This window comes from Chelon labrosus (genome assembly GCF_963514085.1).
Source record: "Chelon labrosus genome assembly, chromosome: 5".
Lineage (NCBI taxonomy): Eukaryota > Metazoa > Chordata > Actinopteri > Mugiliformes > Mugilidae > Chelon > Chelon labrosus.
Window position 1 is genome coordinate 1,715,426 of NC_140341.1, and position 14,974 is coordinate 1,730,399.

General features: G+C 45.2%; 2 protein-coding genes across 2 annotated transcripts in view; both read left to right on the forward strand.

Annotated features, from left to right (window-relative positions):
• LOC311488647 (aryl hydrocarbon receptor-like) overlaps window positions 1-4,040 on the forward strand; it is a 30,245-nt gene extending 26,205 nt beyond the window's left edge. Inside the window, exons 10-11 of the mRNA XM_084545462.1 lie at window positions 54-1,788; window positions 2,170-4,040. Of these exons, the coding sequence (XP_084401588.1) occupies window positions 54-1,788; window positions 2,170-2,247 (1,813 nt within the window). The 3' untranslated portion in view covers window positions 2,248-4,040. The remainder of the gene's footprint in view (window positions 1-53; window positions 1,789-2,169) is intronic.
• Window positions 4,041-9,792: 5,752 nt separating this feature from the next.
• LOC311488307 (aryl hydrocarbon receptor-like) overlaps window positions 9,793-14,974 on the forward strand; it is a 28,707-nt gene continuing 23,525 nt past the window's right edge. Inside the window, 2 exon segments of the mRNA XM_084544937.1 lie at window positions 9,793-9,867; window positions 13,070-13,257. Coding sequence (XP_084401063.1) covers window positions 9,827-9,867; window positions 13,070-13,257 — 229 coding nt within the window. The 5' untranslated portion in view covers window positions 9,793-9,826.

The window sequence follows — 14,974 nt, forward strand, 5'->3', positions numbered from 1 at the left end:
CCCAGTCGTGTTCCTCTCATGGTGGCGTCATTAACGTTCTGTGGTCGTTTCAGGAACGCCGAGGGAGAGGAGTACCTGAGACAGAGGAGAATGCAGCTTCCCTTCAGCTTCACCACAGGAGAGGCCGTCCTCTACAACACCGGCCCCACCGTGGACATCTCTCAGTTCCAGTTCAACAAACTGTTCAGCAACAACGACATGAAGAAGGACGTGGCCCCCCGCTCCCTGGTCGACTGCTTCCTGAGGCAGGACGAGGCGGTCTACACCCAGAACGTGGACGCCCCTCTGCCAGTGGACCAGGTGTTCATGGACAGCCGCGCTCTGGTCAGCGTGGCCAGCGACTCGTGGCAGGGCAACGAGGCCACGGCCGCCACCAGCGACCCCGTGGTGGTGAAAGAGGAGGCCAAGCAGTCGGTCATGGCTGTGATCGACAGCCTGGGACAGCTGGCCCAGAACGGGGAGTTCGCTGCGACGCTCCAGAACCTGGAGGTTGGAGACGCAGAGCTGGTGGAGTGGGAGAACGCTCTGAAGAGACTGAAGCAGGACGAGGACCAGCACAGCAACGTCAGGTCTGACCTGGACAGCATCCTCACCAACGACATCTTCGACTACATAGACTCTGTTCTGTTCAAGGAGAAGGGAGAAGACTGTCTGGACGTCCTGTCCTCCAGCTGCCTCGGCGGCGTTCAGGAGGACCCCTTTGCTCGGGCCGCTCAGTTCTCTGAGCTGTGTGACGCTCAGCTGTTCACCACGCCGAGCCCCGACCGCCCGTTCACCCCCATGAACGGCCTCTACGCCTCTCACCAGCAGCAGGGTCCAGTCAACGGGGCGTCCGTCGCTGAGCCTCCTCAGATCTTCGACGGCAGCCTCAAACTGTCCCACCAAGGTCCCCTGGTGCCTCCGGCTGACGGCAGCCTGCCTCCTCTTCAACAGCTGCAGCTGCAGGACATTTTCAGTCCGTCTATAGAGCTCCCCGAGCTCACCGTCCCCGACATCTCAGCTGCTGATGTCTTCGCCCCGTTTCAGTCCTGTGGGCAGACACCTACCCACCACATGGGGGTCTCTGCCCCGGTCCAGCAGCCCAGCCAGCTCCTGCTGCATCAGAACAACCTGCAGCCAAACGGACCTCTGCTGCAGAGCTCAGTCCAGCAGCCAATCAATGTAGCACCTGGTGTGGTGGACGTCCTGCCCCCCCTGATTCCCTGCAGTGACTTTAGTTCCTCTACACCTAATATTCCCATCGGCTTTCCTACACCTGTCCTGCAGGAGAGTCTTCCGTTTGAACCGCATGCGCGCCCTCTTCAGCAGTGGCCTCAGAGCCAGCAGCAGAAGCTGCCCCACGCTGGCATCGTGCAGAACGGACACGAGACGATGCCGGCGTTCCCGAGCCAAAGCTCAGAGAGCCAGACATTCCCAGGTGCTGGCTTCTGGCCGAGGAGCGTCGCCGGACTGAACCACGTCCAGCAGCAGGGGGCGCTGGCAGGCAGCCAGGCGGCCTCCCAGAACAGCTGCATGTTCAGCCAGCACTTTTCCTCCGGTCCGGCAGGAGGGGACGTCCTGGCTCGGTCCGGGTCCGCAGGCCTCAGAGGGGACGCCCCGTCTCTGGATCAGAGTCCTCCTCAGGGCTCCTGCTACTTCCAGTGGAGCCACAGCGACCCCGTGGTGGGGACGTCGGCCATCAGCCGGGAGAACGCCACCGTCAGTCCTCTGACCGCCGCCCCCAGCGTGTCCTCCGCAGAGCTGCCACGCGGCCTCCAGCTCTACCTGGACGGCAGCCGGCCCAGACAGGTAAACACAGAGCAGGAGCTGGAGCAGGACAATAAAGATTAAGATTTATCAGACAAGTCAGAGGATTAAGAGTTTAATCAGAAGACAAATATCATGTTTATTTATTTAAAGAGACGACTCATGAATCATTTCTGTCTGGCTTCAGTTGTAAACACAGTGACTGGTCAGGTTTAATGTGACTGCACTGCCCCCTGGAGGATGACAGTGTGTTAGCAGTCTGCTTCCTCCTTTACAGTTTATCTTGAGCATCTTCAGGTCTGGTTGCAGCATGTGTTGCCTTCACTGTCTGCAGGAAAACACAAGTCATTTGGTTAAAATCATAAATCTGTGTTTGAAACACGTCCTCCTCTCCTCTGAAACCTTCTCTTCTCTCTTCTGCAGAACGATCTAGTCTCCGCCGACCGCAACGGACTCTTCGTCGCTCCGGCTCACGACGTGGCCTCGTACCTGATGGAGTAGAGCCGGGTTGCCGCGTTGCCGGGTTGCCACGTTGCCGCCGCGCCTGCAGGAGAAGGACTAAGACCCAGTGTAGTTTGCCTGTATCAGTGCTTACCGTCGTGTTATTGTAATATGTTTTATATCGCCCCGCGCCGCCCGTCAGCCGCGTGGCGTCTCTGGTGAAGATACACACTATGAAAACAATGAAGTATGAAGACACGAGTGCGTTTACCGGGATGGAGCTTGAGCTGGGAGGGAAACTCGAGTCAGTCCACAGCAGCCAAAGATGTTTGTTTTTTATAAGGGAAACCAGATTTTAATCCACAAAGACTAAAAAGAATCGAATCATTTTTCTAAAAGAATTTGTAAAAACAATAATAATGATCAGTATGAGAATCACTGAGCTGTGCCTTCAACGTAATGTCTCTACAGATGAATGAGTCTGTGTGTTTTAAATGAAACCCTCAGAGAGGTTGAGTGTATAGATGTCATTTTCTGTCGTTCCACCAGAAGGTCTGCGCTCGCTGTCTTCATGTGCAGCAGAACTGGGCGTTAACGGAGAGAGCTGTTTGTTTTTTTTCGGTTCGGGATTCAGTCCCACGATTTCACACCAACACATTCAGACGGCCTGGGCTCGCTGAGCAGCTGCTTCGTTTCCGTTTGGCCCAGACTAAAGATGAGCCGCAGACAGAAACCACTCAGCGCTCCTCCTCCTCCTCCTCCTCCTCCTCCTCTTCTTCTTCTTCTTCTTCTTCTTCTTCTTCTTCTTGTAAATGTGCGTTTGTTCTTGAATCATTCATCTCAACAAAACTAGAAACCAGAGGAGCCTGCACCGTCTCCCGTCCTTCACTGAGATCAACGTCTACATCTAGAACCTGATAACACCGTCCCTAGAGTACATGACGTGATCAGAGCAGAGACACATCACTGCAGGACTGTTGACAAAGACGTTCTGCTGCTGGGACGCATCAAATGTGCAGGAAATAGAACAGAAGAAGAAGAAGAAGAAGAGGCAGCATGTCCTCCTCCATGTCTAGAGCAGAAGAAGACGAGCAGGATGTCTCCACGTCTCCAGCGCTGCGTATTGGAGGAGTCAGAGGACAGACGCATCAGACTACCGGCTGCTTCCTGTCAGTCCAGCTGCTAAAACAAACTACCGCTGAGTTCAGACGCTCCTCATGACCTGGTGGAGACGTGAACTGAAATCCTGTTTTATCTCTCTGTGCATTTCAGCCTCTTTAACAGAAATCAGTGTGAAGAGTGTGGAGACGCCTCTTCCTCCTCCTCTTCCTCGTTCCCTGTAGACATCCACACTACACCAGCAGCGTCCAGACGGTTCAGACCAACCTGAGGCAGCTACTCCTCAGTATTTGAACTTTTCCTCAGTTATGAACGAGCCTGCGTCCTGGTCGGCCGCTGGGTGACCGCCTCCGCCGCCGCCGCCTCCACCGCCGCCGCCGTCTCAGGACGTCCTCTGATGACGTTGGACATGACTGTAGCCACTATGAAAAACCTGGAGCCAAACGTTTTTATTCACAGTTGCTGTTATGAACATGTGCCTTGACCGACCGCTGCCATATCTGTTCTCTGTATGCAAACATCCATATACACATATATACATACATACATACATATATATATATATATATATTCACTTCAGTGTACTCCACTTTATTTAGCCAAGTACTTAAACTATCTACATCATAATCTATGTTCAGCAGATATCCAGCCTGTGTCTTTTGTCTGTGTTTCCTTTTCATAAATATCTGTGTGCAATGATTGAAGCTGTGTTTGTCTTCATTGGAAACATGAAGCTGCTCCTGCAGGACGTCCTGCTCAGACCTGGGTCTGTCTCAGATGGTTTGTTCTCGTCGGAGGCCGTAAAGTTTCCTCCTCAGCTGTGACAGTAAACTCTGAAACGTTATTCCCCTCAGAGCTGTGATGGCAGATAATGTTAAACAGCGATGAAGAGCATCACCAACATTGTTTTAATGTCAATGTGCCAGAAGCTACTGGAGCGAGGGAGGGAGGGAGGGAGGGGAGGGAGGGGAGGGAGCTGAGTCCACAGACTGGGCTGCAGAAATAAAGCTTCACTGACCTCGAGTCCAAATATAAAAGATCTGTAAACGGAGGAGGAGGAGGATGAAGAGGAGGAGGAGGAGGAGGAGAAGGAGCTCACCTGGATCTTTAGGAAATGTGTCTCAGCACATCTAACCCTCCTGATCCAGGACTTTCTGAGACCTCTGCTCCACCAGCATCAGTCTGGTCCTGGTCCTGGTCCTGGTCCTGGTTCTGGTCCTGGTCCTGGTCCTGGTGCCCCCTGCTGGTCTCATCCATCCACTGCAGTCACCAGCTGGAAAAGGTTCAGAATAGAAGTTACGTTGCTAATATTTCAATATGAATATTTCATGATACAAGCTGCATTAAGTCTTCATTTATTCTATATTAGTGGAATCATTTTGATATTTACTTGGTGATTTTTCTGTTCGACCTGAAGTCACAGAGATCCACTTATATATTTATGAATTCAGAGTCGCAGGTGTTAGTTTTTCAGTCCGTCTTCTTCCGTCTGAGCAAGAACAGAAACTGATTTTTACTTAAACAAGGTAAAAATAAACAGGTCGTACAAAGGATCCTGTTTGGAGAATGTTTGAAATGTTCCACATGGTCAGTAAACGTAATGATGAGTCAAATATTCATCAGTTTATATATATTCTCAGTGTTAAATCAAGACTCCATCAGGATCAGAGTCCACCTGAAGGTCACATGACCAGAGTCCTGGACCTGGACCTGGAGGAACCTGCTCTGATCCTGTCTCCTTTCTCCAGTGAATGGAGAATAATATATCTCAGTCCAGATCCAATCTTAGGACTTTAGGAACAGAAAGAAGATAAAACTCTACATTTGTCCCGTTGTCCTCGTCTCAGTTTGTTTTTTTGGATGAACTGTGAGAACCTTCACACACTGTTGTCTTTATTTATTAGATGTACTAATAGAAGAAGAAGTCACTGTGCTGATAGTTTTCACAGCTGCAGACTTTGACCCTGTTTTTATTTCAATCTCCAGAAAATACTTTTCAAGTACAAACCAATGTCTCAGTCAGTTTCCTTCACGTCCTAAAGAACTCAACGTTTATTTTAAAAACGTCTCTGGTTTCAGGACGTCCCTTAATATTCTTATTAGATGAATCAAACTGGTGTTTTTCCATCAGTCGACGCTCTGAAGCCTCTCTGACGTGACGCTAGATGAGACGGTGTCCTTCACACAAAGCCAGACCGTCTTCAGAAGTTAATGCCGTGTATTAAATAACAGGCCTTTCAGGACCCGGGCTTCCAGCCACAGTTTAAATGATCTCTTACAAACCCACAACCATCGTGCATTTTTCAGTAGTTCATCTTTTTTCTTTTTCCACTGCAGAGACACATTCTGGGGTTTTCAGACCGAGGGCCTGCGTGCAACAGTAATATTATACCCAGCTGACTGTGGCCTGGGTGCTTTGATTGTCCGTCGTCTTCGTGGAAATGCGCAGACTTCAGACAAAAAGGAATAAAAACATGCGGGTTAGAAAATCAGGAAACAAGCAGTGAAGAAATAAACCATCTTAAGTAACATGTTTCTATATGTGTCTGTGTGGAATGAAAGGTTTAATGATGGATGTGACACATGAGCAGCACAGAGGAGGAGACGCAGTCTTTGGTGACGTCCACGGGTTCCAGACTTCCTGCAGCGTGAATGATTAGATGTCCGATTACTTTTGAGCTGTTTATAAAAATAGTTGTAATTCCTGAACGTTCTCTCCATGTTGGATGTGAACAAAGAACTTTAAACCCTTTAACTGTAGACTAAATAAAAGTATCAGACATACTGGCCACTTCATTAGGTACACTAATGAAAACAGTCCTTCTCTAAATCTCCATGAAGGTTCTGGTGTTCAGCTTTAGTTTCTAATGACTCAGAGAGACGTTGATTCTACTGGGTTTTTATTTTGTAGATCTACTGAACTGACACGTGTTCCTAATATTGTGGCAACTCCATCCTCCACATTGATCATTTAGTTGATTTACCTCCTTTCTGACGCTCTTTCAACATTAGAACCGTCATGAAAGAGGATCCAGGTTAGCATGCATTAGCTGGTGTACCTAATGAACTGGACAGGCAGTGTGTGCAGCCCTGGCTTGATGAAGAGAACACTGAGCTGTGTTGGTCCTCTCTGACTGGCTGGAGTCCTCGTTCAGGAGTCTATTAAACCACACCTGCAGGACGGTCCCAACAACTAGAAGATTTAATCTGAGCCGTAACGATCCACTGAGGTTATCCAGTAAATCCACAGCTGGATTCATTTTCTTTCAGGTGACTGAGCTGCAGGGGAATGTCCCTGGAGCCCCATTGGTCAACCTGAATGATTGACACCTCTATTGAACAACCAGAGCCAATAGAATCGAGGGGCAGTCTTCAAATTTACAACAGAATTGACCAATCACACGGAGGCACCATGTCCAGGTGAGGGTCCCACCTGCTACCTCCATGCTTCACCTGGATCTAAAAGACACTGAACCACTGACGTTAGAAATCATTTCTTGACTTTGTTTGTAGCTGTTCTTTAGCCGCTAGCTTCCTGTACGTCAGCACTTTATCGTCTTTCAGTCTCTTGGTGTTTAAACTGTGTTTTGTTTGTGTAGTGGTTGTTGTTGTTGTCGTCTGAGTGCATCTACAGCAGGTTGCTACGTGGTTAGCATGCCCTTAAAGGGGGGTTGTTGTTGGATCCAACCCTGAGGCTGGGAGGCAGTGATGATCAGGTCTGGTCTCTCCTAGCTGAAGCAGCTAGCATCCCCTAGCTGGTAACTAGCTTCCTCCACTAGCCACTCTAATTTCAGCAACTAGCAACCCATAGGTTGGCAGCTAACATCCCAAGGCATTCCAATCTACCCAGGTAGCATTCCTAAGCTAGTGACAGGCATCACTAGGCTGGCTGCACTGATCAAAGCAACCAACTAAACTAGCTACAACCACCTGTAGAGTTAGCCACTCGTATCAAAGCAGTGTTTATTCATCTCAAATTTACTTTGAAAAGATAGCATCTCTAGGCTAGCCACTCCAATGTTAGCAACTACAGGCCCTATGATGGCAACTTCCACAGCAACTTATTTACCTAAGCTAATGATGTAAGCAGCTAGCAACCCCTAGGTTAGTAACTAGCATCCCTGTGTTAGCCACTCCAACTGGCACAGTTAGCATTCCAAAGCTACTGACAGGTTTACCAAGGCTAACAATCCCAGTGAAATCAACTAGCATCCCTAAGCTAGCTACTACTAGGCTGGCCTCTCCACTTAAAGGAGCTGGCTAACATAGGGCAGTGATTAGCATCCCAAGGCTAGTGACTTGCTATGCTAACCTAGCAATTGGTGTCACTAATCTAATCACTCCCTTTGCAGAGATAGAAGCTAGCGTTCCTCTTTAGCAGCTAGTGTTCCTGAGCCATAGAACATTTTATTAAGAGCAGGTGAGGTTCACGTTGGCATGAAGACATTCATCTGACATGGATTCAACATAAACACACCTAGCTCCTGATCTGTAGCTACATGCTAATAGCATCTCCTTCTAAATGACTGTAGCACAAACATCATGAAGCTGTTCATCCTGTGAACCTGAACATGAAAACCATGACTACACTACAGCCTGTCAGTGTGTTGGCCTACTTTCATTCCTACATGCTGGGGGGGGGGGGGGTCTTCATCACCCTGAGGGGCCTAATCTGGTCACATGACTCGATGTATGTATTTCCATGGCTGCACACGCAGACGTACGTGTCAAAACACAGCTGTGTTAAACCTCTGGGTCTGTTACAACCAACAGAGCTGCTCACTGCTCTGCTAGCTAAGCTAACTAATGCTAACGTCCAAGAAGAGGAGGAATAGATGAAGTAATGTCACACTGGACCACTTTAATCAGTCAGGAGCACGATGTCGTTCCAGGTTGTTGGGTCGGGGCCCTTAAAGAGACCCCTTACTGTCATTTAAACACTTAGCACATATCCACTGCTGTAGTTTAAAGTCTGCAGTGTCAGGTGGGGGCCACTTACTCCTACCGTCATTTAAACACTAAGCACATTGCCACTGCTATTGCTCAATGTTTGGTGTCAGGCGGGGGGTGGAGGGCCCCCAGCTGACATAAAGTTTGTCATGTCAACTGGGGGCCCTATAGTCAGGTCTCCATTCACTTAAGAAGTTGGATAATTGCTACTGCTGTAATTGTTGTTGTGTCGGGCTGGAGCCCCTTAGAGAGAGGTCTCCGTTTAAAGACTTAGCACGTTGCTACTGCTGTAGTTGTCACGTCAGGTGGGGGCCCTATGGTCAGATCTCCATTTAAAAAGTTGGATAATTACCACTGCTGTAGTTTAAATGTTATCATGACAGGTGGGGGCCACTTAGGAAGGTTTCCTACTGTCATTTAAACACTACGCATATTGACACTGCTGTAGTTTCAATTTGTGAGGTGGGGGCCACTTAAGGAGATTCCCCACTGTCGTTAAAAATCTTTCCACTGCTATTGCTTAAAGTTTGGTGTCAGGTGGGGGCTCCTACTGTAATTTAATTCACTGTAGTTTAAAGGTTGTCGTGTCAGCTGGGGGCTCCATTTAAAAAGCATATTTTCCTTTTTTGTTTTAATGAAACTGGGAACAGCTGAAATGTTTTTAGTTCTTGACCTTTGAGTAAATCTCTAATAACTAAAGTTTGTGTCCAGCAGGTGTTTGGTTCCGTCCTCCGTCCTCTGTCCTCTGTCCTCCGTCCTCTCCATGAAGATGTTGTTGGTCCTGCAGATGCTCCTGAGTTCTGTTCCATTATTCAGGACTCTAACCCCTGACCCACATCCATCACGGGCCACTGCAGCCTCCGACTCTCTGCTCTGCTGCGCGCTGATTGGACGGCTGGACTCCACCGGGAACGCGCCGGCGTAGACGCGCTCGACCCGTGTTTCCAGGAGACTCTTCGACGTGCCCGCGCTCCGCCCGTCCTGACCGTGCTTCGCGAGCGCGCACCCGTCTGAAATCTGTGTCGGGCGTGCCCGCCAGTGGAATGCGCGCCCCCGCCGTCCCCCCTTGTAGCTGCTAATTGGAGAGCTCCGCTGATGTGGAGGCGCAAAATGGAAACAGTGGCCGCGTCCTGAGCTCTGGGACTGATTCTGTTGAGAGTAGAGGCCTCGTTTATTCTCAGGATGAAAACTCAGCGGAGGCTTTTCTTTTCTTTATTTATTTACTTGGAGTAAGTTGGTGTTTCTGAGCTGCTGACTGGAGAACAAGTGTTTCCTTATTACTCCAGATTTCATTTCATCTTTTCTCTCGGATTCCTCTGCGTCATTTTCATGTTTGGTTTGATTGGAGGGGCCCGTTAAACGCAGCGGAGCGAGAACACGTCCCGTTCACACCGAGCTGCTCGAGTCTGACTTACATGGTTTTATTTTTAGTTTATTTATTTATTTTTCTCTGAGTAGAGGTTCTTGATGAGGAGGACTGTGGAGGAATATTTCCCGGAGCTTTTCATGTAGCGCAGAGAGGTCTGAGTGTCTGAGGGATCCGTCAGAGGCTTATATAAGAAGAGGAGTCATGTATGCGGGACGCAAGAGGAGAAAACCCGTCCAGAGAGCGTGAGTTCACTGCATCAGTCACTTTATTTTAATCTTTCTCTTCAATCAGAGTCTTGTTTCTGTGTCACATCCTCCCGGTCAGTCTCCACCAGTCTGCTTCCAAATGCGCAATCCTGCGGAATATTTAGATTCTTCACATTTTACCATCATTTTCAATATATATTTTTATTTATTTATTTTATGAAATAGACTTGAATTCATCTGATCTGCTCCTAGTTTATAAAGAAATATTTCCAGTGAGGTCTTTAAAGCCTGAGGATTACTGCGGGCCTGCACCAGCGGCCTGGCCCAGCCTCCAGCTCTGCTCTCTCCTCTTTAGTCTTTATTCGACAAATAAACCGACAACTAAACCATAGGCAATAATATGCAGCTACTTTAATATAAATAAATATTTAGCTAAAGTTTCCATCTTTCCATCATGTTTGCATGTTGCGCCATTTTCTGTCAAAACGTCCTTCAGAGTATCCGCGGGCCGTATATTCTTTTCCCTCTCAGGACGTTAAATGTTTATTTGACTTATTAAAAGTTCTATTTTCTGTTAAATCAAATCCATCTTTAGTTGCATCTTTTAAAGGTTTTAATCCAGAGCCTTTAACCGTCTGGTAATGATCTGATCTGTGGCTCCAGGCTCAGCTGCTGCGGCCTGACGCCATTTTCCCTCAATGAGAAAAAAGCTGCAGGTGAACTGAGCTGTGATCAGCTGGGACCGGCTCTGGAAAGAAGGCCCAGTAATAAATAAGATAAATGATTATTTCAATGTTTTAATTTAACAGACTCATGAACAAAATAAAAAAAATAATAAAATAATAAAATAAATCCTCATAAGACACAGACTGAGAGGAGGCTCAGGAGATGAAGATGAACAAGACATCAGCAGTTTAACTTGTAGATCTCCATCATCCATGGTCAGATCACATGTGATGTGTGTGAGGCAGATAAATAAATAAATTAATAAATAAATAAAAAGAATATCATTATTGTAAAATAAAAAAACCAAGAGAAGGGAACATTTAAGATTGAAAGGAGAGGAGTTGTTTTGTCTTTTTTTTTTTTTTTTTTTAATAAATGAGTCATAATGGACATCTAGTTGAAATAAAAAGAATATCTTTATTTTATTTTTACTTTATTTTTCTTTATTTGAATCTAACCCTACATCAGTCCAGAAGAATTTAACATGAACAGAGTCATAAACTAATAAAACACAGGATCCACAGACAGAGTCTAGACGTCTGTAACTAACAGCTTCTTGGATAAATTTAACTTTATTGCTAATTCATTTATTTTTTTCCCAAACTAATGATTCATGTTGGTTAGAGGCTGCAGTCAGTCAGTTAAACAGACTGTATTCATTTAGTTGTCTCATAAAGTTCAAATAAAAACAGAATAAAGTGAGTAAATCTATTAATGGTCTCTGCAGCTACAGTGACTGACTGGAGTTTAGACAGAAAGCAAAGTTAAATAAAGTGTTGGAGGCAGAATAAACATTTATAAATATCATGAAGAAGTAGAAACTCTTCATCTTTTAAACTGATGTCATTTAACTAAACCTCTTAAATCCTGGAATAAACTTCAGTCTCTGCTCTGTAAACATTATTCTGATATCTGACTTGTTCCATATGAACTGTTACAGGAGCACGTTAGAGGCTCCGCCCACAGCAACACTCAGAGCACCTGATTGGTTCGCTCTGACAGGCCCCGCCCACAGCAACGCTCAGAGCACCTGATAGGCTGCTCTTTAAATACAAGCTGTGGCTCCACCTTTTTATTTATCTATTTATTTTTATTGCCATTGGGAAATAATCATTTATAAAAATAAACTTTAAATATTAAAGATGCATCAATATTTAATGTGGTCGAAAGTATTTGAAGCATCATCTGCTGCAGGATCACAGAGAACAGAAATATGAATTAATAGATAAATAAATAAATCATATCTGTGACAAACATTAAAACTGAATCCTGCAGAGGATCGACCAATCACAGACGAGCTGCTGCTGATCAAAGAGTTTTATTATAACTCTGTCTTTTATTCTGAACAAATAGGTTCAATCATTTAATTCAAAAAATGTTTTCTAGTTTATTTATTTAATATATATTTTAAAATTAAATTCCCATCAGACGCAGTGAAAGTGATTTCACATTGTGAAGTTCAACAGTATTTTTTTTTTTTGTTCATTAGAATATTGTTAAAAAAAAAAATATGATGTGGATTATATGTCATTTGATTATTTCTATATTTGTTAATTAAATGTTTGTTTGATTCATCCTTAAACATCTGAAATAAAATAGGAAAAGTTAAAATCATTTACAGCTGTAAAAATAAAACCAGTCGATAGTTTTAGAGACGACTGAGGAGACGCTGTAGTTTAAAGCTGCAGGACGAGGTTCAGGAAGAAATATGAAGAAGGTGGAATGAAGCTTTCTGGTGTTTTTGTTTATTTATTTATTTTTATTCAGAGTGAAATGTCTGAATAAAAATTCTGCGTCACTTTTACACATTTCCTCCAAATACTGACACGTGTTTGGGAATTGTTATTGATACCATTGTTCTTATTTTTATTTTTATTCTCATTTTTCTTATTATTATTTTCATTTTGTTTTATTCTCATTTTTATTTTTACACGTCTATGTGTATAAAATATTACTCAGACATTTCATAATAAAAGAGAAGGAACATTAAAGTCAATCTGCTGTGAACTAAATGAAACTGAGTCAAATGCTCAAAAGATGTTTAAAAAAATATAACATTTACATTTATTCTAATGAAGCATCTCAGACTTTAATGTTTTAATGTTTTAATTCCAAAGAGTTGACGTGTTTGTTCAAATCAGCTTTAAGTGAAGTGAATAAAAAGGAGATTAGTTTTTCTTTGTGATAAATGGTTGGAGATGAACAGAATAAATCATTTAAAACTAATTATTTTATATAATTCTGCAGCTGATGAAGACTCAGATGAACTTTGTGTTATTTTTAGAACAAAAGAGAAAAAGAAGAATGAGATAAATAGATCTCTGATAAATAAAGAGAAATAACTCATCTTAAAACGTTCTGACCTGATTTAGTTCTTTTATTTCTGAAGCTTTAGTCTATTTTTATGTTCTTCATCAGTCTGGGTGTCTCCAGTGAAATAGATTTTATTTTACTAAGACGTCCTGAAGCCTCAGAATGAGATAAACAAAGTCTTTTCTCTATCAACCGTCAGGGTGAAGCAGGCCCCGGTGGAGGGGGCCAAGTCCAACCCGTCCAAGCGGCACCGGGACCGTCTGAACGGGGAGCTGGAGCGCCTGGCCAGCCTGCTGCCCTTCCCTGAGGAGGTCACCGCCAGCCTGGACAAACTGTCCATCCTCCGCCTGAGCGTCAGCTACCTGAGAGCCAAGAACTTCTTCTCTGGTAAATCTGATGCTCCATGGCTGATGTAGACACACAGGGCTCTGGTTAGCCTAGCTTAGCATCCAAGCTGCCCACGGAGTCGTTTCTTGACAGATGAACATTTATTTCTAGGATCAGTGACCTGGTAGAAAAACCAGAAAACTAAATATACACTATTTCATCAGGGACACCAGCTGATGCACTATAATCTAAAAGTTGTGAATTTTCTGCCGTTCCATTCATTAGTCATAAAAGTGATTTAGTGCACGGCTGTCACAGTAGAATTCATCCACTAGTGTACCTAATGAAGTGGCATGTGAGACGTCAGAGTTAATATCAGTAAAAATATAAAAATATGAAGAAGACATAGAAAATCTATCTTATTTATAAAGAATTAGTCTGACTAATGAAAATGAATCTCATCCTGTTTCTGAGCTCAGACCTGAACGTATCCTCCCTGGCCAGTTCATTAGGTACACTAGTGAACGCATCAACCTTCTAGATGAAGGTTTTCAGTTCGGTTTCTGAGACAGATGTTGATTCAACTGTCTGTTTTTATTTATTTTATTTCGTAGTACTATTGACTGACTGACAGGTGTTCCTAATATTTTGACATTTTAGTCTAAATAACAGAAACTCTTCAGTGTTTAGTTCAGTCCAGTTTAACAGCACCACAGACTCCATCCTCCACAATGATCGTCCAGGTGAATCACCACCTTCCTGACTCTGCTTCTACATCAACTCAACATTCATGAGGTGTACCTAATGAAGTGGCAAGTGATCGTATTTAAAGCTTGGTTAGTTTGTGCAATGCTGCTGCTGCTGCTGTGATGTTTCTAGAGTTTTCTGTTGATTCAGTTGATTTGGTGTGACATTAGAACGCCTCCTCTAGTGTACCTAATGAACTGGCCAATGGATGTGAATGCTATTCCACCGGCTGGGCCTCTGGAGTCTCTCTGAAGGTTAACCTGCTTGGTTCAGTTGGAGGCTCGTGTTTTGTTGCGTCCCTACGAGGACGGGCCAGGAGACAGAGCGGCGTCCGTTAAGGAGCTACACGCTAACGGCTAACGGCTAACGGCGCTCTGTGCGTTTCCTCCTCAGCTGAGACTTTGTCATCTCAGGCGCTGATCTTTCAAACAGAATGCTGCATTGCGGCCGTGGGATGCTCTTGAAAGCGTGAATAATTGAGAGGAGTTTAAAGTATTTATGAGATGGAGGCAGAGCAGTGTTTGTTTAAGGCAGCGGCTTTTTTTAAAATGGCCGTTTGGTGGTGGAGGCGGAGGCGGTGGTGGAGGCGGCGGTGGTGGTGGTGGTGGTACAGTAAGAGCTTGTCTCTATTTGCTGCTCGGTTTAAATGTTTGTGTTCATTCTCATCCAGTCACGGATGCAGCTCTGCAGCTCTGCTCGTCCTGTCACAGCGTATTATTGACACTGGATTTCAGAACCAATAAGTCAAAGTGTAGCCTTGTCTAACAGCATTAGCCTACTTCCTGGACTGTCTCTAAGTAATTAACGAGCTCAGGCTGTTACATTATGGAAGCCGCTCTTCGTCGCTGCCGCCGTGGGCCTCCTCTCAGCTCGGCCATGATTTGTTGTATGTAAACAGCACAAACTCTGCTCGTCAGAAGCGTCTGAGGGTGGGTGGTCTGGGACTCAGCTCGTGTACAGTCTGGGAACGCTGCCACTGCTTCCACTAACCCCCCCCCCCCTCGCCCTCTCGGCTCTGTTTGGATGTTTG